This window comes from Muntiacus reevesi, chromosome 1 (genome assembly GCF_963930625.1).
Source record: "Muntiacus reevesi chromosome 1, mMunRee1.1, whole genome shotgun sequence".
NCBI lineage: Eukaryota > Metazoa > Chordata > Mammalia > Artiodactyla > Cervidae > Muntiacus > Muntiacus reevesi.
In genome coordinates this window covers 15,545,982-15,567,973 of record NC_089249.1, presented here as the reverse complement: position 1 = coordinate 15,567,973, position 21,992 = coordinate 15,545,982, and the positions used below count along the sequence as shown (strand labels likewise).

The window sequence follows — 21,992 nt, the reverse complement described above, 5'->3', positions numbered from 1 at the left end:
TATTTTGTAGTGTTATCCCTAAATCATGTATGAAAGAAACCAAGGCTTAGAGAAGTTAAGTATTGTAATTTCACCCCCACGTGCCTCATGGCTAGTAAACAACTGTGGGATTCAAATCCTGATTGCCCTGGCTTCAAAAGTTGCATACAACAGGAAGATGGGGGTTCCAGAATGATCCAAATGCTGGCTTCCTCTGATGGTCAATGTCAACCTGTGAGCAAGGCCTGTTACTCACCTGAAAATAACTGCACTTATCCTGGAGAGCAGAGGTGACAAATATACATAACGCACCTAATACACTCTCTGGCTCCTACTAACTGCTCAACAGATGGGCATTATTGTTAGCTGCCTCTTCACCAGAAAGAAAAATTCAGAAACTCTAAGCTGAGCAGTTCATTATAAGGCATCAGAATAGAAACACTACTTCATACTGACATCTTCACCATGCCACATATTGTTTATTCCCAGAACGTTTACCTTTTTGAAAAAGTTCCTTTAATGCTGCGTGTTAGTTGCTTTGTCGTGTCTGACTCTTTGAGACCCCATGGACTGCAGCCAAGTTCAACTTGGATAAAATAACTAATGGCCTTTTGAACAATGTCTCACACTTTTCATCACTGAAAATTTTAAATCAATACTCTATGATACAGACTTACACAACCAGTTGAATGACAGATAGTTTAGTTTAAATATCACACTCCCTGTTATAGAAGAGAAATAACTGGCTACCTCTGTATTCAGTGATAGCCATCCGACACCAATAGGATGATCAATATTTCGTAAGAACACCAACTCTGCCATCCATACCTGGTAACTGAAGCACCCACAGCCCCTTTTCTGTCAGCCTCCACAATGATCCTGTTCTTAGACAGTTGCTCTTGGATAAGAATAACTTTTTCTACTCCTTTAACGATGAAGTAGCCCCCTGCCAGAGGGAAACAAGAAAAGCATCACCAGCCATTCTTCCAACAGCGTGACTGAGCAGTGGCAGCAAGCTCCTAGTCTTTCTGTTGGGTTGGCCAAAAGGTTAATTTGTATTTTTCTATAACATCTTATAGGAAAATCCAAATGAACTTTTCAGCCAACTCAATACCATCATGTTATGGTACTGGGAGACAGTAGTTCAGTCATGTCTGACTCTTTGCAACCCTGTGGACTGTAGCCTGTCAGGCTCCTCTGTCCATGGAATTCTCCAGACAAGAATACTGGAGTAGGCTGCCATTTCCTTAATTTAAAGGGGTTTGTCAATACTGTTTTACAAATTGTTAACAGTCTCAGCACATGATTTAAACAAATGAGCCACAGGATAAATTTCTGGAGGACAAGGAATGCATCTTACTGGTCTATGGATCATCAGGTTCTGACATATGAGAAGTGAATTTTTAAAAAAGCCAAATAAATTAGTCTTCAGATTTTATAAGCACAGAAATAACTGACAATCTTCAGTATAAATTAAAATTCACTCCAAGTTTTCCAACAAATCACTGACAATGGCAGATTAAGAGCAGGTTTCCAAAATATATTCTATACTTGACAAAACTCATAAAACATTATGTTACACTTTTTTGCACACAATTCAGAACAGGATAAAGTGAGACTGTTTTACATTCAGAATATAAACAAAAACAAGGCAATATATTTGACTTATGAAAAACATCCTATTATTGCTCTAGTAAAGTCACATTCTGTGTTATCCTCTTTCCAAAACCTTCTGGGATTCTACATCAGTCACTCAGTCATGTCCGACTCTTTGTGACCCCATGGTCTATACAGTCCATGGAATTCTCCAGGCCAGAATACTGGAGTGGGTAGCCTTTGCCTTCTCCAGGGGATCTTCCCAACCCAGGGATCAAACCCAGGTCTCCCACACTGCAGGCAGATTCTTTACCAGCTGAGCCACAAGGGAAGCCCAATAATACTGAAGTGGGTAGCCTATCCCTTCCCCAGTGAATCTTCCTGACCCAGGGATTGAACCAGGGTCTCCTGCATTGCAGGTAGATTCTTTACCAACTGAGCTATCAGGGAAACAATATATGCAACTATAAAGGAACTAGATTAACCATAAAGTAAATCAAAGTGAAACATGAATTAAGGAATTAAAATAACATTCTGTAAACTGCTAAGCATGAAGCTTAAAAAAAACTGCCTAGAAATAAGTACGAAAATATAAGTTTAAAAAATTTAAACAGAAGACTCATTTTTTGCCCTGATACGGCATTCAAAACAGCCGGAAGTGAGCTACTTGTGTCTTTTCAGATGAGATAGACAAATAATTTCGTGAGATGATTCTTGAATTTTTAAGCATACTAAAAAACACCACTGAGCAAAGAGACAGCCTGATAAACCATAGCAATAAACCAGAACGTCCTGGGTATTCATTGGAAGGACTGACGTTGAAGCTGAAACTCCAATATTTTGGCCACCTGATGCGAAGAGCTGACTCATCTGAAAAGATCCTAATGTTGGGAAAGATTGAGGGCAGGAGGAGAAGGGGACAACAGAAGATAAGATGGTCAGATGGCATCACCGACTCAATGGACATGAGTCTGGGTAAACTCCAGGAGCTGGTGATGGACAGGGAGGCCTGGCGTGCTGCGGTTCATGGGGTCACAAAGAGTCAGATACGGCTGAGCGACTGAACTGAACTGAGGTATTAAAGTTTTAAGCCTGAAATAAAAGAGGAAACAACATACCTTTAAAAATACAGACTAACAGAATAAAGTTGGAACCAAACTGCTGTATGTTTTACAAACAAAATTTTATCCTAACTCACTAAAAGAAGAAAGGCTGATCTTGTTTCTGAGAAAAAAATGGTAAATCAACAGCAAGAGCAAAACAAAAGCAAAAAAAAAAAAAAGAAGGAAGTGGAGGGGAAATCTAAGAAATCACACCTACCTGGATCTAAAGGACATTCATTCAGTTTAGCAAATTCTGCTGGTGTTTTTCCTGTAAGAACACAGTTTGAACTGCGCAGCATTATGGGCATTCTGTTTAAAATAAAACAAAAAGAAAATATCATACTCAGATGGTCACTGGCAGAAAGGCTGAATAGAACACAAGCTGGCCGGTGCACGCCCCACTGAGGGGTCTGCATTCCTGCTGGACATTTGAGGAGAGGCAGAGGGATGGCACTGCGGCAGAGCGCTGAGCGAAACGAAGAAATCCTCAGGCACACCGTTTTTCCGGTACAGAAAACAAAAACCCAAGTCCACGGTTCCCTTCAACTTTGCAGACAATCCTGAGTGACTGTCAACAAATGACGGCAAGTCTTCATTCGTGGAAAACAAAGCCACTCGCCTTAGTCACATAGAGACACACTATGAATCAAAGTGTAAGGAACCAGAGACCCTCAGAACTAACCAGGCAATTGTGAAAAAGAGCTAACGTTTAACTGGACACAAGTCTGGTCCATCTATAAGAGAGAAGCTCTTCTCTTTTAACCCTGATAAACAGTTGTGCTAAAACAAAGATTAAAATTTTTTTAATATCCCTATTTCTTTTTCTAAGTGAAGAATGAGGAAAATGTAGCCAAGTGAGCGATGTCTTAAGTGTCTTCTATTTACCTGATGGAGGCACCAGCATAGCACGTGACAGCACCAGGCAGCTGGTGGATATTTGATGAACAAACGGATACTTACTGAGCTCCTGGCCTAATAATAAACAAACGCATGTTTATTAAGTTCTTTTGAGGCAAGGGGCAACACTTGAGTGGCAATTAGTTGCATTGTGTTTACAGTCCAACATCATCATTAAACACACAATATCGTGGATCAGGTCCATTTCCACAGGAGAGTTGATACATTTCTCTCATTAGGAAAAGCAGGCAGCAAAAATGCCAGCTGGTGCTTCCATTTCCAAACTTGTCCTGGGCAAATAACTTCTCCCCTAAATACTGCTATGAACATTCATTCTTCCAAGAAAACTCAAAATATGCAAAAATCCACCAGGAAGACTGGCCCAGAAGAGTTGAATGAAATGCTATCTTACCTAGTGCTTCCCTAACAAGGCCTGGAGTTACAGGAGGAAATGGAAGCGGTTTCCTTAACTTCACAACTGAAACATAACAACGTTATGGACGCTGCTCCAAGAGTTTTACATGTACGGACTCACTGAACCCATAAAGCAACCCGGTGAAGTAGGCTCCATTTCCCCCACGTTCAGATGAGAGAACGGGGCAAGGAGAGTGCCAGTACTGCTCGGGGGAGACCTCACAGGGCCACGATGCAGGCAGTGTCAGCCTCACCTGCCAATGGGTAAGGCATTGCGGATGATCCTCTGGCTGCCTCGGGTGTACTCAATATCCACCGTGATGGGAGCGGAGTACGTCATGTCCCGCAATCGGCACTGGAAGAGAATCAGACAATCACTGCTCCTCCTCTGGGGCAAGAATGGGTCCCAACAGCCTCGAAGAGCCAGTCTCAAGCAGAAGCAAGGCCCGTGCTGGACTCTGACCCTCCATGGTACCCAGCTGCCCACGTGCTGTCTTAAGGGAACTAGGAGTTATGACCTTACCTCCTCCATGAGGGGACAATGCCAACCATGGATCTAGACACTGCCACAGCATCCCTGCCCCTGCCAGCCCAGAAATGGGACAGAGTCTCTTCTCCCTGACCTGATGTTATCAAGAGTCTCCTCCCACATCTCTGAAGCCATTAGATCTTTCTTTGCAAACTGGGACCTTGGAAAGTCATCAATGCGGCTGGCTTACTCAAAACAGTTAACCACCAGTTCAGTGACTGAATACACACACACACATAACTGAAGTATGTACACACACAAACTAAAAAAATTAAACTGAATCTCCTTGTCTTCTTCAAATAAGCTAAACTATATCACAAAATTCCTTTGCAAGTGGCCTGTCAGAGCGCGAATCACTCAACACATCATTCTAACACTTTCTGAGTCACTTGCAGAACTTTTGGAATGGTCAGTGCGAGCTTTACTTTTAGCGACCGGGACTCACTAAGTGATGCCCTTGCCTGGGCCACGACTGCACACAGGAAACCCACCAGAATCTTCCAAAGACTTCTCTAATATCTTGAAGGTCATCAGATGGCGTGTGGTCTCAAAAAGAGAATTCCTCTGAACCTCTGTCATATAGTTCATGGTGCTGAATCCTCTCTTGGGCTTTTACCAAACCAAAGACAGATTCACTTTTTTCTAGCCTAATTGTGCCTAGGGTTTTAAAACAGTCACCTCAGTCGTGCCCAATTCTTCACGACCTCATGGACTGTAGCCTGCCAGGTTCCTCTATCCATAAAATTCTCCATGCAAGAACACAGGAGCGGGTTGCCATTTCCTTCTCCAGGGGATCTTCCCAACCCAGAGACGGAAACCCGGGTCTCCCATACTGTAGGCAGATTCTCTACCATCTGAGCTACTGTGAAGCCCTATTATTGACCAGTAAGCATTGTTTATACCATTTATTTAATTAGATCAAGCCTTCTTCAGGCCTGACACAAGGCAGGCTGGCATGATAGTGCGGACTCCGGCCTGTGTTCAAATCCTGGCTCTACCAATTAAGTTTTAAATAAATTTTCTGTATCTCAGTCATGTGAGTAACTTTAACTCCTAAAAGTGTGAATATGTATTTTAGAATGGCGCTGGTACAGAGTACTATATAAATATTATCTTGTTTTCTTTTTTAATAAAACTTCGGTGGGAGGGATTGGGGGCAGGAGGAGAAGGGGACAACAGAGGATGAGATGGCTGGATGGCATCACCGACTCGATGGACAAGAGTTTGAGTAAACTCCGGGACTTGGTGATGGACAGGGAGGCCTGGCGTGCTGCAGTCCACGGGGTCACAAAGAGTCGAACACGACTGAGTGACTGAACTGAACTGAACTGAAGGTAATAGCCATGAGAGGCAGACATTCATGGTCTTAACAATCCCTTCAAATGGGAATGAAACTGGACAGGATCCCAAAACTGCCTCAGGGACCCCTCTGTCCCCCGTGGATGCTCTCTGCTATCAGTAGGAATAGAGCTGTACGTACGGCAGAGCCTGTAATACCTGCACCCCCAGTCCTGCTGTGGGTCCCACGACTGCCCACCCACCTGGCTCTCCCACGCTCCCCATCTCTCCAAGAGTCAAAATCCCTCCCAGAAACCTTTGCGTCCTCTCTCTCTAACTGCAGTAACACCAGTGAGTTTTCCTCAGCGTCAGGAGGAATTATGACGGCTGCAGCCTCAGCCTTCTTGAACTACTTTGAATTCTTGTCTTCTGCCTTTTCGGAGAATATTCTTTCCCCCATCTTTAAATCATTTTCTAAGAATATATTTTAAGGGCATTGACTCTTCCAATTAAGCCAAACAAATCCAATTAAATTATGGTTGGTAATTACCTCATGAGGGGACACTGGTCTAGTTACGTTGAAGCTTTCTTCAACATCAGGGAGCCCGACGTAGATATTAAGATATCTGAAAGGCAAGTGATTCCAGAATCAATTATACTTCTTCAAAGAACATACACACAATCAAGCTATTTTCCTTCCAAATACGAGATTACACTTTTGACAAATGCTTATCTTGCACAGGATGGCAAATTAAAAAATTATAATTGGAGATCCTGAAGTCAAAGAACATACGGTTTATAAAGGAGAGGAAATATCATCAAGTTGACTTTTTAAAAAAATACAGTAAATCTCTCAACAAAAATACTGAAATTGTAGCTCCCTAAAAATGATACTTAAGGAAAAAAGCAAATGCAAGAGTATCTATAGTTTGCTACCATTCTTGTAAGAAAGGCAACAAATATTAGTAAATTTTATTCTCACAGAGTGGTGAGTTAACAATTCTGAAAATACTTTCTGTATATCCTAAGACTGAATAAACCGTAAGTATAGCTCTGTCTACTGAGACTTCAATACCCAAATCTTGGTGTCTAAAACACTACTCTCCAATAAAGGGGACTAAGGATCCTTGGAGAAATGACTGATTCCAGGCTGGAACAGGGAAAATACTACATGAACCACATCTCATGATACCAGAAAGTAAAGGAGTGCTTGAAACAGGGGCATGTTAAAAGGTCAACTCGATGGAAGCTTCCTATGGCCAAATCTGGGACTATTTGAGAAATAAAATAATGACAGTACTGGATTATGATGTAAATAATAAAATAACTATCTACAAGTTCATATTGATTTAAATAGAATTCCAATAGAATAGGAAAGACTAGAGATCTCTTCAAGAAAATTAGAGATACCAAGGGGACATTTCATGCAAAGATGGGCTCAATAAAGGACAGAAATGGTATGGACCTAACAGAAGCAGAAGATATTAAGAAGAGGTGGCAAGAATACACAGAAGAACTATACAAAAAAGATCTTCAAGACCCAGATAATCACATTGGTGTGATCACTCACCTAGAGTCAAACAGGTAAAAGAAGCAACAGTTAGAACTGGATATGGAACAACAGACTGGTTCCAAATTGGGAAAAGGAGTATGTCAAGGCTGTATATTGTTAGCCTGTTTATTTAACTTAAATACAGAGTACATCATGAGAAATGCTGGGCTGAATGAAGCACAAGCTGGAATCAGGAGAAATATCAATAACCTCAGATATGCAGATGACACCATACTTATGGCAGAAAGTGAAGAAGAACTAAAGAGCCTCTTGATGAAAATTGAAAGTGAAAAAGTTGGCTTAAAATGCAATATTCAAAAAACTAAGATCATGGCATCTGGTCCCATCACTTCTTGGCAAATAGATGGGGAGCAATGGAAACAGTGACAAACTTTATCTTTTTGAACTTCAAAATCACTGCAGATGGTGACTGCAGCCATGAAATTAAAAGACGCTTGCTCCTTGGAAGGAAAGTTATGACCAACCTAGACAGCTTATTAAAAAGCAGAGACATTACTTTGCCAACAAAGGTCCATCTTGTCAAAGCTATGGTTTTTCCAGTAGTCATGTATGGATGTGAGAGTTGGGCTATAAAGAAGCCTGAGCGCCGAAGAATTGATGCTTTTGAACTGTGGTGCTGGAGAAGACTCTTGAGAGTCCGTTGGACTGCAAGGAGATTCAACCAGTCCATCCTAAAGGAAATCAGGTCCTGAATATACACTGAAAGGACTGATACTGAAACTGAAACTCTAATACTTTGGCCACCTCATGTGAAGAACTAACTCATCTGAAAAGACCCTGATGCTGGGAAAGATTGAAGACAGGAGGAGAAGGGGACGACAGAGGATGAGATGGTTGGATGGCATTAGTGACTCAATGGACATGAGTTTGAGTAAACTCTGGGAGTTGGTGATGGACAAGGAGGCCTGGCTTGCTGCAGTCCATGGGGTTGCAAAGAGGTGGACACAACTGAGCGACTGAACTGAACTAAACTGAAGTGAACAGATAGAAACTAAGGGGAAGAAAAAAAGCTCTTCTCACAGTAGAATTCTAACATTAATGTAGAAGGAATGATAGAAAAAGATACTGGCCACTAGGTAAACACCAAAGTAATTACTTTTAAAGGTAAAAACCAGCAATGCCTGCTAAAGTAGCAGGTAAAACAGTGTGACAAATAAGACACTTGCCTAGTCTCAAAGGATCACCCTGTAAGACAGTGATTGATTAGTAAAGGAAAGATAGTAACTTTACTGTGGAGAAACCTGGAAGATACCACCTTAACCAAACGAACGAAGTTAAAATCACCAATAATAAAACAGACTGACATCTATACCACCTGATATGGTGCAGTGAGAGACATAAAGCATCGCTTCTGAGGCCAAAAAGGCATAAACCAATGTAGCCATGAGCAAACAATGCACACACCCAAAGTGAGGACCTTCTGCAAAACAATTGACCAGAATTCTTCAAAAGTGTCAAGGTCAAAAACATGTCAAGGTCACGTGAAAGACCAAGACTAAGAGAACTTGACGAGCTGCCACAGGCTGGAGAGAACAAAGGAGACATCTGCCATCCAGACCTAACGCAGTTCCTGGACTGAATCCTGGACCAGATAAAGGACGTCTGTGGGAAAGCTAACACGAGCTGACAGTATTGTATCAGTGCTGATTTCCCAGTGTGGCTAATTGTGCTATGACTCCATAAGATGTTAACATCAGCATAAATTGGGTGAAGGGTAACATGGAAACTCTGTCCTATTTTTGTAATTCTTTAAGTCTAAAATTGTTTTTAAGAAAGGCTTAAACCTAAGTTTCAGTAACTTTTCACTCATATCTACCTGTTATCATTAGCTTACCAATTAAAAATTGAACATTTGATAATTATCTTCCTATTCAAAACAAAAAAGGAGAATTATGTTAAAAGAATTTTGATAGCAACTACAATCACTATAAAAAAAATATCAGACACACACACACAAAAATGTTAAACATGATCAAAATACCAAACTAAGAGTAGTCGGTTCCTTACTTTAAGTACCACATGGGGTCAGCATCACTTGTAACCTTTTCATTGGCTTTCATTATTTTCTTTATCTGCAACGGAAAGAGTAACATGAGGAAAGACTCTGGCTTCCAGTTCATTCGTAACCATATCCTTTCCCAAGATCTGATGCTTACCTCTACATTAATGAAATAGTTAAATGAATCTATGTGCTGTTTCACAAGGCCTTTCACCTAAATGGATAAAAAATAAAAGCAGGTTAGCAATGAAATAGCAGATTACACAATGGACTTTAACCTAATCTATAAATTTTCCCCAAAACGAACGTGACCACAAAAATGCATGAATTTTACTTGGCAAAACTTTCTATTTTCATGTCCTCATTCCATTTCTCCTCCATCTTACTAGAACACCCCCAAACTTTCCTTCTTGAAAAACAACCTGATGTTTAGAATTCAAGATATATACCTAACGACTCCCCATGTGCTAACAAATTAGGCAGGAAAGGAAATCCAAGAAAAAAATATAGCAATCAAGCATCGTCTCTCCAACCCTCAAACAATGCCTATTTTCTTTTTTTCCTGTTCCTATGTAAGCAATTTTATGACTTCCCCATATCTGGTCTTTCATATCACTTTTAGAAGAATGAGGGGGGAAAATAAGGATCTCTATTAAGGAAACCAAAAATAAATGCATTTAAAATTGGAAGCAAGGTGAATCCTAGGGACCCATGAACAGATCAGCTCCAGTGACGGCCTTTCATCTCAAAAGTCAGCACAGCTACACAGACAGTGCTGTGTGCTGCTATGAAAAACCCTGAGATGCTAAACACAGACTCCAAAGTCTCAGGATTTAAAAGGACTGTAATGTGTTCAACTTTTTACATTAATGTTCAAACACAATTAGCTCAACACTTTTAGAATACACCCAACAGAAAGCATCACAGGGCCTCTGCTCTAATTACACCTCTTTTGAGGGATCTCACTGGCTTACTAAGCAGCTATCCCATTTTGAAATAGTCCTGATTGTTGGGGGAAAAGTTCACTCTTATAATGATCTGTAGTCTAACATCCCGCAGTCCCCCCCCCCCCCCCCCGCCATGGGCTTAATTGTCTTTTCTGAAGAAAATGTCTTCTCCACCACAGTCCATTTAGTTCTCACATCTCTTTTACGTCCTCTCTTCTAGGCTGAAGAGGCTCTTCCACTATTTCTCACAAACATGCTTTCCAGACTCTTCAGCAGCCCACGGACCGTAAAAACTGGTCAGGAATCTGGCCTTGACAATTCCCAGCCTCTGCCAGCATGCTCCCTTCTGCCAATAATACAGAACTGAGATGGAAAAAATGCAACAGATTTTTCAACCCTCTACTCTTTCACTGAGCATGTGTCCAAGATTCATCCACGTTGTAGCATGTATTGGCACTTTCTATTGTCAAGAACATTGCATTATACAGATATATCATATTTCATTTAGCCATCCATCAGTTGGTATTCGAGTTGTTTCTATTTTTGGCTATTATAAATAATGCTGCTGTGAACATCTGTGTACAAGTTCTTGCATGGACACATGATTTTGTTCCTCTTGGGTAAATACCTAGGAGCAGAATTGCAGGATCATACAGTAACTCTATGTTCAACCACGTGATGAACTGCCAGGCTGTTTTCCAAAGCAGCTGCGTCTCCATTAGCAGAGTGTGAGGGTTCCAATTGTTCCACATCCCCACCAGCACTTGGTATTGTCTTTCTCTATCGACTACAGCCACCTACTGGGGGTCAAGTGGTCTCTCATTGTGGAATCTGCTACTATTTAGCATAAGCTCTTTAAAACTGAAAATCAATGATAATAGGAACCTTAAAATCTGTACTCCTTTGTACACTCATCCACTTTGTACCACTCATCCACTCCAGCCAAGCAGACTGGACTCTGTTTTCAACAGACCCTGTGGATCCTCCTCTCGAGGACTTTTATTAAGCCACGCTCCCGCATCCTACCTTTCAGTTTAGTTAATTTCTTTCCCGCATCCTGCATCCTACCTTTCAGTTTAGTTAATTTCTTTCCTCTCGTTGTTATTTAGTTGCTAAGTCATGTCCAACTCTTTTGCGACCCCATGGACTACACTCTGCCAGGCCACTGAGCCAACTGGGAAGTCCTCCTCTCCTCTGAGAATGTGGTTTACATCTCACCTCCTTTAGGAGGCCCTTTCTGACCACCTGTGGCATCAATCTTCTGCCAGTAGCACTTTGGTTTGTATTATTCCTATGCCAAGCGACAAAGTAAACTACTTCCTACCTCGAAACTTAGATTACAATCCCTTACCTAGTACTTTATAGACAGGGTTACTGCCTTATAATTTCTCATATTTCTAAAACTTAGAAAAGTGCACAATTGTACAAAGTCAAAAAATGTTGGTGATAAAAATTTAATTTTAAAAAAGGCTTATTTCTTGACTCGATTGGAAAAATAACTGTTATTAGATATTAATTACCTTTAAAAATGCTGGAAGCAGCCGCCATTTTTCCTGTGAATCAGAACAATAAAAGTATCAGAACTCTGTGTCAGTGATCACAATATTTTCATTTTAATGTACCAAAAGTGACTTACTTTATCACAGTAAGCAAAAGAAAGTAAGTGGAAACAAAAAGAACGATTTTTACATTGTAACCTGTTTATGGCAATCATATACGCACTGTACATGTACATGCATACACACAAGCATATATAAACCACAGATTTCTTAAACAGAATATACTTTAATCTCTTTTTGATGACTCAAGATTCCAAGCACCTTTCATCTTTATTTTATTCTCATGACTCTTCCTGAGTAAGCAGGGTTTGCCAGTTTGAGGAAGGGAAAGTATTAGTAAGTTTCAGAGAGTTTGGTGGGGAATCTGGGTCTTTCAACCCAAAGGGAGTTCTTTCTCCCTCCTATTTTTCCTCAACTAGCACCCGGCAGAGCCCAGGCTGAAGAAAGATATCACCCAGTGTTCACCTATTTAAACAGCCCCAAACTGCCACATTCAGCTCTTAGGCCTGCTCTTCACACCTTCCTGAGATTGTAAACAGCCTACCATGATACAACTCTTCATGAATGGTATCTAATCTGTTCATGGGAAATCTGACAAATGGTTAGAACTGAGTCTAAAGTAAGAAAACATAGTTTCTGAGTAAGAGCCCAAGGATCATGTAAGACCTTGTAAGAAACTGTAAAATTTTTTGACTTTGGGCAACAGACAAGTGCTAGAAGGTTTTGAACAAAAGAGTGACAAGATGATGTGATCCATTTTAACTGGATCACTCCAGTTGCTGGGGTAAGAAAAGACAAGGTCAGAAGCAGAGGGATCATCTAGGAGTTTCCTACAATACTCTAGGTTGACAGCAATACAGGCAGTGAGAATGTTGCCTAGGAAAACACGATGTGAAGTTAGTCAACAGGACTTGATAGTAGATGAGATGCAGGAATCTGAGAAAGAGGAATTGAGGCTGACACCCTAGTGCTGCCACTTCTGGAGATGAGGAGGAAGGGATGCTGCCAGGGCAGCAGGTTTAGCGTGAAGGGGCGACCTTCTTAACATGGCTGGGGCAGGTTAAGTTTGAGATAACCATTAGACAAGCAGGTGGGGATGCCAAATAGACAACAAATGAGTCTGGAACTTGGGAAGAGTGGCCTGGAGACCCAAATCAGGGAAAGTCAGCAGATGGATGGCAGGGGAAGTCATGAAACAGATGAGATCACCTACAGAGTGTAGGCGGAGAGGAGCTCCATGACGTGAGATCAGAAACACTCCACCATTTACAGCAGCAGAAAGCATACTGAGCAAAGAGAATCAAGGAGTGGCCAGAGAGGGAGGCAGACAATCTGGAAAACGGAAAAACATTTTTTAAGAAAAGGTGAGTCGGGGCAGGGGTAAATAGAAAATCTCGATACCTTCCTCTCAATTCTGCTCTGAACTTAAAACTACTCTTGAAAAAAGTCATCTTTTTAAAAAAAAAAACTTTTTTTAATTGAAGGATAATTGCTTTTACAGAATTTTGTTGGTTTCTATCAAACATCAACACGCACACACACAAAAGAAATGAGTCTGGCAAAACTAACCTATGGTGACAGGAATCAAATGGTGGTGTAGGGTTCAGACTGAAAAGGGCACTTTCTGCAATGATGAAAATGTTCTATATCTTGTATGGGGTGGTAGTTATTTGGGTATACGTAACTGCAAAAACTAATGTAAATGAACACTAAGTAAGTACTTCTGCATTTTACTGGATGTAAATCTAAAAGAACAACGAAAGACAGACCAGAACGGACTACATGAGGAGAGTAGAAAGAGCCTGAGGAGTTGGAGTAGAGAGGGGACAGGTGGGGAGAAATAAGCTAGAGAAGCAAGCAGTGGCCAGACTGAGAAAAGCCTTAACAATATGGTAAAGACTAGATTTTTTTTTTTACCCTGAGAGCAATGGGCAGACTGAAGAATTTTAACCAAGGGAGCAATGTGAACATATCTGCATGTTTAAACTGATGGCCCTGGTGACAGAGCAGAGAATAGACTGGAATGGGACAAATAAGAAGCCAAGGAAATAAGAGATGACAGTGGCTGACTTGGAGAACAGTGGGAATGTCAGAATTGAGTACATTTTGTAGTTGGGGCCCTTAAGACGGGATGGTGGACTGGATGCAGAGGATCAAGAAGAGGAACTCTTATTTCTAAATCAGAAGACTGGAAGTATGTTACTGGTCCCTTCATGGCTGTGCAAATTCAGAGAAGAAACAGAAATCCTGCGGCTCTCTGGAGAAGCAGTTCAGTCAGTAGTTCAGGTAAGGAGCTCTGGAGTCTGCTGAAATCCAAAATCCCCAACAGTCACTTAATGGCCTTCTGACACTGGGTTAGTTACTTAACTTCTCTGGGTCTTAAAAATCTTCATTGGCAAAATGGGACAAAAATATTACTTGCTTCAGAGGATTAAATAACAATGCTCATTAGGTTTGAACAGAGCTGGTGCATGGTAAGTGCTCAGTAAATGCTGGCTCTTAAATAGCAGTTCAAGAGTTAAAAATTCAAACCAACTATACTCCAATAAAAAATAAACAAACAAAGTTACAAACCCAGTATTGCCTGATGAAAATCAGCATGTACAAAGGCACTCACAGACTGAATCTAATAGACTGACTGTAATTCCTCAGAATGTAATTTGCAGAATGATTATAAAGAAATACATTCATTGATCTTGTCAGTCATTCTCCTGCTTAAACCTGTCAATAGCATCTAGGCCTCCTTCAGATGTCTAACAAAGCCTTTCATAACCAGGACCCTTATCTGTCACCTTTAATCTCTCCTCTACTTTTTCACACTCCAATACTGCTGGATTTATTTTTATTTCTCAAAACTATCAGATGCCCGTGCCTCTAGGTTTCAAGTGTCTTGTTCCCGCTACGTGAATCTTTCCCTAGACTATTTCTCCATGTCCCCAACCAATGCCAACTAAAATTTTAAGTTATATGTACCTTTCCAGAAAATAAAATTACATCAACAGCTGAACTTCATTAGGCAGCTCAGAGTAGGACACTTATCCTTAACTTCTGAGAAGCTGATGAAAGCCACAGAGGTACTCCCCGAGAAAACACTTAAAATTTGGAGTAAATTTTCTGGGTACTTAAAATACTCTTGCAATCCAAACTTGAGTTCCCGGCGAAAAGGAAAATTACTAACCCGGGATTCAGACGATTTGGTTTTAACACCACAGTCAGCGGTGGGAGCCTAAGCTCCCTGGACCTCAGCATCCTTTACAAGGAAGCAAAGATGCAATACGTCCCCCAAGGTGGGTGAGAGTCAATACTCCCCTGACAACACAGGTACACTAGAATGGCTCCAACTCCGGAGCCGTGGGCGGGGCTGCTAAGCCAGCGTGGAGCCTGCCAGCTCCCCCAGCTCAACCATTGCACGTGGGTCCAGCGGCCGGCTAGGCAGTGAACCCGCGGAACCCCGAGCCAGCGCTGACTCCTGAGCATGCGCGGAAGCCGCTGCCCGCCCCGCTCCACCGCCAGGACTCTGGGGGCAACGCCTCTCGGGGACACATCACAGCCCCTTCCGCTCACTATTTACCCTGCACTCACCTCTACAGTTGGGATTGGCGCAGCCAGCTGCTCCGGGGTCAGGTTCCCAAACTCTTCCGCAAGCAGGTCCATGCTACTCACGATGAAGCAAGCAGAATAATCACGTACGCCTCCCCGGCGTCAAGGTATCCGCTGTACCGGTGGAGAGCTGTGCGTGGTGGCTTAAACGGTCCCCACCGCGCAACTTAATAGGAGGAAGAAAGGTTCCGCCTGCTGTCAGTCGGAACCTGAGGTTGAACCCGGATGTTGCTGAGGCAGAGCCGGGAAACTGCGCCCTCTGGTGTCCATCGGAAGTCTCGCGTGGGTAATCCGAAAGCCAGGCAGGGTTGTCGGTTCCTGCGATCTCAGTCAGTCCGACTCTTTAGGACCCCGTGGACTGTAGCCCGCCAGACTCCTTTGCTATGGGATTATCCTAGCAAGAATACTAGAAAGTGTTAGTTGCTCAGTCGTGTCGACTCTTTGTGACCCTATGGACCGTAGCCCGCAAGGCTCTTCTGTCCATGGGATTTCCTAGGCTTCAGAGATCTTCCCGACTCAGGAATGAAACCCCGGTCTCCTGCATTACAGGCAGATTCTTTACAGTCGGAGCCACCAGGGAAGCCCCAAGAATACTGAAGTAGGTTGCTGTTTCCTCCCCCAGGGGATCTTCCCGACCCAGGGACGGAACCCGTGTCCCTTGCTTCTCTTGCACTGACAGGCGATTTTTTTTTTTTTTTTAACACTGCACTGCCTGGGAAGCCCCCAGTTATCCCATAATTAAGGCCAAAAAGCATATTGCTTTAAAAATATTTCACAGAAAAGGGTAAAAGGAGAATTTGCACAACTTGAGCCACGGAAGCATAGGATTCATTTAGTTTAACACCAAACTACACGTATAATATGGAAAAGTAGGAAATATACCAAATACCTAGTAGGTGGGGATTGGTTTAAAAACGTAAGGTACGTGTGTGGTGGACTACTATACAACCATTAAAATGACCACAAAATGAGGAGGAATTAACTTTACCTAGAGAGTAGAGCATAACAGGACAGCAATAAAGATAGTGTTATATTCCGAAAGGATTAGGCAGAAGATCCAGGAGTAAATGTCAGCATAAATTTAGTATGAAAAGGTGACATTTTAAATCAGTTGGAAAGATGCTTTTCCAAAAAATGATGTTGGAGCCATTGATTAGCTGTTTTGAGAGGGGAAAAAAAATTATATATATATAAGTAAATCCTATATGGATTAAATATTTAAATGTTAACAACCTTAGAAGGAAATATAAAGTGAGCAAATTCATGACATTGAGTGGTGACTGCCTTCAAGCATGGCAATCCAGAAATCATAAAGGAAAATATTCATAGGTTGAATCATAAAATTCTAGCCATAGTTTTAGGATTCCATGAAAAATTTAAAATTTTCTGAACAGATGGTTAAAAATCTCCATGAATAGGTTTCAAGACACACAAGGTGGCAGGTGAGAAAGGATTGGTATCCCTCATTTTAAATGAACTTACATGAATCAATAGGGGAAAAAAATCTCATTGGGGGAGGTGGGGAAGGCAAAAGAGAATCAACAGTTGTTTAGTATGTGCAAAGTTTCAGTTCAGGAAAATACAAAATTCTGGAAATGGATAATGGTCATAGTTTCACAACAGTGTGAGTGTACATAAGACCACTGAACTGTGCACTTGAAATGGTAAATTTTAGTATATTTTGCCACAGTAAATTACGAAAATTTATAAATATTCACTTGCCATTCTGAATGTCTAACCCTTCTGGTGATAGTGGTAAACAACTAGCCTGCCAATGCAGGAGACAGTGGTTCAATCCCTGGGTCAGGGAGGTCCCCTGAAGGAGGGCCAGCAACCCACTCTAGTATTCTTGCCTGGAGAATTCCATGGACAGAGGAGCCTGGCGGGCTATGGTCCGTAGGGTTGCAAAGACAACTAAAGCAACTTGGCATGCACACACGCATCCCTAGCACCAGGTTAGTCTAATTTTTTGTTGTTGTTTTGTTTTTTGTTAAAATGCGCATGGTTTTCTGATTTGGTAGGTTTGGACTGGGGCCTGCAAATTTGCATTTCTAATAAGCTCCCAGGTGATGATGCTGATGCTGCTGGCCCAGTGACCACAATTGAGAATCAGCCTGTAATGTCATGTAACATAAGGTTATCACTCGATCCCACAGCCTGTTTATGTGTTTACCTCTCCTTCTGACAGCGAGCTTCTGGAACAGGGACTGTCTTGTTAGTCTTCATCTTTTCAGGTTCTAACTCTTTGTTTGTTCCTAAGTAAAGTTGTGTTGAATAAATGATTTGCGGGGCGGGGGGGGGGGGGGAACATGCATTGAGTGAGAAGTTCAATTTTTCATGTAATGCTTTTTAAAATTCTGATTTTTAAAAGTTTCTCTTGAGGAGGATCTGGTAGCAGTGGTCCCAGAGTCCTACATGGGAGCAGTTGGCTGACACTAAGCGGTGTCCACCCTGTTTACACCTGCCTGGTCCCTGAGGTAGGGGTGTTTGCATCATGGGGTCAAATCCATTGTCTTTCTGATCCCCTAAGGCAAGGGTTCCCAACCTCCAGGATCTAATGCCTGATGATCTGAGGTATAGCTGATGTAATAACAATAGAAATAAAATGCACAATAAATATAATGCACTTGAAACATCCTGAAAACACCCTCCACCCCAGTCGATGGAAAAATTGTCTTCCACAAAACTGGTCCCTGGTGCCAAAATATTTGGGGACTGCTGCCCTAAGGGGCTGGATTTTTTAATTCAAAAGGCCAGAAACAGTCTCCTGATTTCTGTTTTCTGCTGTCCTTTTTCTAAAATATTGGTACACAAAAGACTTGGTGGTTTGAATGTAGAGGACTGGGCAATTAGGGAAAGGAAATCACAGAAAAATGGTTGACATCTTGGAATACTATCCCATCACCTAGGTTTGAAGTGTTGTGGTTCCCAGATGGGAAAGTGACCAAAGGGAGGAGAACCATGAACATCAGTTAAAGAAGAGCAAGGAAAAAGGGAAAGCAGAGGAGTCAGAGCTGGTCCCTGAAATGTTAGGGAGTGTTTCTGTTGACTGTTTGCTCTTTGTCAGGCATTGGAATAACCACTTTTTGTACATTCTCTGATTTAATAATCAAGGGAGAGAAGTATAATCCCCATTTTGCCAGGTGAGGAGACTAAGGCTCATAAGGTTTGAGAAATTTGCCAAGCATGGTTGGAATTTAAATCCTCACTTACCTGACCCCAGAGCCCATGTTTTAAACCACTCTATTGTGACACCGGCTGAATGGATCGGGTAGAAGACATCAAGCAGAGAAAGACAGCCTGAGCAAAACAACATGGGGGTGTGGAGTGCATAATACTATCAACACGTGTGCCAGCTGAGTGTAGTTCTCCCACAGGGCCTGTCTAGGGACATGTCTATAGATCACACCAGAAATTGTCATTTATGGCATGCTAAAGAAATTAGAACTTGAGAGGCTTCAACTTGAAGACACTAGAAAACAAAAGAAAAAGATGACCCTCTCTCCTTAAAAACCTTGGTACATTCAGACTGGGGGAAAAAAATAAGTGATCCTGATTTCTATATTTGAATAAATGGATAGCAGAACTAGAGAAAGCCCGGAACAATGTTGGAGCCGGAATAAGGGTTCTTCAGTCTGAAAAGGCAAGGGCAAAGGGGATCCTGGAAGTCTATTGTTTCACAACCAGCAAGGTAAGGAGAAGCCGGGAAAGAAGTCTCTACTGTAATCAGAGAACATTTTGCATTTTTAGCAAGACTGGATGGCCCAAAACCTCTAGCTGCCTGCCAGGCCCATAGGTCTTTCTCTGAAAAGCCTTGCTTTGTGTCATGTTACCTCGTCATCCTGTCAAAACCGACAGGGCCAGCAAAGACAGCCACCTAAGGCAGAGGGCGGGGAGGGGGCACGGAGCTCCTTATGAGACACCCCCCCACACACACACCAAAGGCAAGAGAGTTGGGGAGGGGTATCCATAGTGACTAGTGGCAAATAGACCCAATCATTTTCTCTCTCCTGGTAAGTTTTCAATGAAGACCAAAGGGAATGGCAACAGGAAACGGAGGCAGAGAAGTAAACAGCATTTGGTGGCATTACAACAGTGAAACATACCTTTGATTGGATGATCTAAGGCAACCAATATAGCGAGAAGTTAACACGTTCCAGGGTTAGACTCTTTGGCTTCAAGTTGATTATCAGCTCTGTGACCTTAACCTCTCTGTATCTCATTTTGCACAAATGGAAATAATGATAGAACCTGCCTTGTAGCAGAGTTGTGCAGTTATATGAGACCATATACATAAAGTGCTTAGTCTATGTGGTAAGTAATTATTTGACTAAATTCTGAAAGAAAAAAATTATGTTCAACTTCTCTATCATGCCTGCAGGTGCAACTGCTGGCAGATTCCCAGGTTTCCTTTCTTCTTCTTAAAGCCTTGCGATAAATCCCTAGGTCCCTTTCCCTTGAAAACTGAACAGGGCTAACATACCAAGCTTAGACATGAAAAGATAAAAGTTTCACTTGAAAAGTAGGGAACAAGAGGGCATAAGTTGCTGGTACAAATGTACTTTCTAAAAGGTTAGATTAAATCATGGAGGATAAAGTCATACCTGATTTACTAAATGAAATTGGAACATGTTGGGTTGTGTCACTATCCTTTGAAGTCGACATCAAGGACAATAACTGCAGTCTCTACATACCCTTGAGTTTCTCTGCCAATGACAATATTGGGCTTAATGAACCATGGTTGTGATGAGGGTTGACAATTTTTGGTCTTATGTACTTAAGTACATCGATCATCACATCTCACAATACTAAAACCTCTTGAAGCTTGAAAGAGATTTAGGACTAATAAATTAGCTTTTGTAATGTATTCTGGCCACATTATGCTGAAGTTTGTAGATGATTTCAAATACATCTCATTTGACTCTCACTAGGGCTCCGTGATGGAGAAGTCAATGGCAACCCACTCCAGTACACTTGCCTGGAGAATCCCAGGGATGAAGGAGCCTGGTGAGCTGCTGTCTACGGGGTCTCACAGAATCAGACACGACTGAAGCGACTTAGCACCAGCAGCAGCAGCCGGGCTCTGTGAGGCAGGCAGGTAGGGTAGGAAATCGATGTTCACGGCGAGACTAGGAGGCTGACTTGAGGTCATAATAGCTGAGAAAAAGAAGTGAATTCAAACTCAGGTCCCCTGACTCTCAATCCCCTGCTACTTTTACTGACTAACGAGTGGGAACTCTTGGTACTTAACATCCCCAGAGGTAGAACAGATTGAATTTTAGTTTTAAGGAGGATTCAAGTGAAAAAATATATGTTGCAGAAAATGTGGCAGGCCCCACGCTCATGGCATACTTTGCCAATCAGCCACAGAATTCTTTACTGCTTATCCTGGATTTGGCTTCAAAATCCTCTCAACTCGGTGCTCTGGGGAGCTAATACTAAAAGATCAGAGCAGACACATGACTTTAAACTTATTTTCATAGAAAAGAGGATTCATAGAGCTTATTCAAGGAAACCGGTGGGATCTGAGGTAGAAACTGCTAATGCTTATCAATACCCAATACCCAATACCTATGTCCACCTCTTTTCTCCTGGACACATCTTCCTGACTTGCTTGCACTTAGAGCCAGATGATTTTGAGTTCTGGCCGATGCACCATAAATAGAAGTGGGCAGTCCATTTATTTCCCCTATCTTCTGAGTGATTCAGGAGATGCTGAAGGTTTTGAGGCCTGCTGAGTTGTAAGATGGGTGGAAGTTGGGTCTTTGAGTAACTGGATTAAGGTCCTTGATACATACACCAACCTTCCCTAAACTTGGAACTACAATTTGAGAAATAAGGCTATGCTGAGACCACGGTGACTTGAGAACTATTTGTTGAGCAGTTCATCAGCGCACACCAGTAAAGGCTGATTTCACTGACTATGCCCTTCTTGGAATCATCTTACAGTGTCATTCTTAGAGGAAATACTGGATGGGGAGAGAGGTCTCCTCACACATTTCTCCCATTCGAGTTCAAAAGACCTCATAAATGTAAAGGATAGTGGATTTGTTTTTCTCTTTCTCCTCCTCAGGACACCTTTCTTATTTGAAAGAAATCGCTAATTGAGTGACCTTGGTGGGAACATGGGAGTCTAAGTGTCAGCCACTATCTCATTCCATCCCATGCAAATTAGAGCCTTGCCCTTGATGGAGATTTGTCCCACTGATTGTTGATATCTGGGACTTTAAATCTTGAGCAAATGAGGCAAAGCAGCAAGGACAGTTGAGAAATCAATCTCTGAATCCTGCTTGGCTGAGGCCCTGCGCTTGCATTGCCTTAGTTCCTACCCATTTGCCAAGCTTAATTCCCCAAACAAAATAGATTCGGTGAAGTATGTAAATCTCCCCAATAAACTCTTTCTGCCTGTTAGCTCGAGTCCATTTCTACTGCTCGTGCCATGTATCCAGGTGTGAGGGCATGTACACATACGCACACAACACATGATATTCTAGCACCAATGGCAAGTGTGCTTTGCC

At 42.0% G+C, this 21,992-nt stretch overlaps 1 protein-coding gene across 2 annotated transcripts in view; it reads right to left on the bottom strand.

Moving 5' to 3' along the window:
• POLR3B (RNA polymerase III subunit B) overlaps positions 1–15,601 on the bottom strand; it is a 108,233-nt gene extending 92,632 nt beyond the window's left edge. For both annotated transcript variants that reach the window (XR_010663585.1, XM_065938420.1), the window contains exons 1-8: positions 15,457–15,601; positions 11,836–11,868; positions 9,526–9,582; positions 9,377–9,441; positions 6,347–6,422; positions 4,244–4,344; positions 2,896–2,987; positions 808–925 (exon numbers count right to left, since the gene is read on the bottom strand). Coding sequence is in view for 1 of the 2 variants with exons in the window: in XM_065938420.1 (XP_065794492.1) it covers positions 808–925; positions 2,896–2,987; positions 4,244–4,344; positions 6,347–6,422; positions 9,377–9,441; positions 9,526–9,582; positions 11,836–11,868; positions 15,457–15,528 (614 nt within the window). In the remaining variant the exon portion in view is untranslated. The remainder of the gene's footprint in view (positions 1–807; positions 926–2,895; positions 2,988–4,243; positions 4,345–6,346; positions 6,423–9,376; positions 9,442–9,525; positions 9,583–11,835; positions 11,869–15,456) is intronic.
• Positions 15,602–21,992: the final 6,391 nt, after the last annotated feature.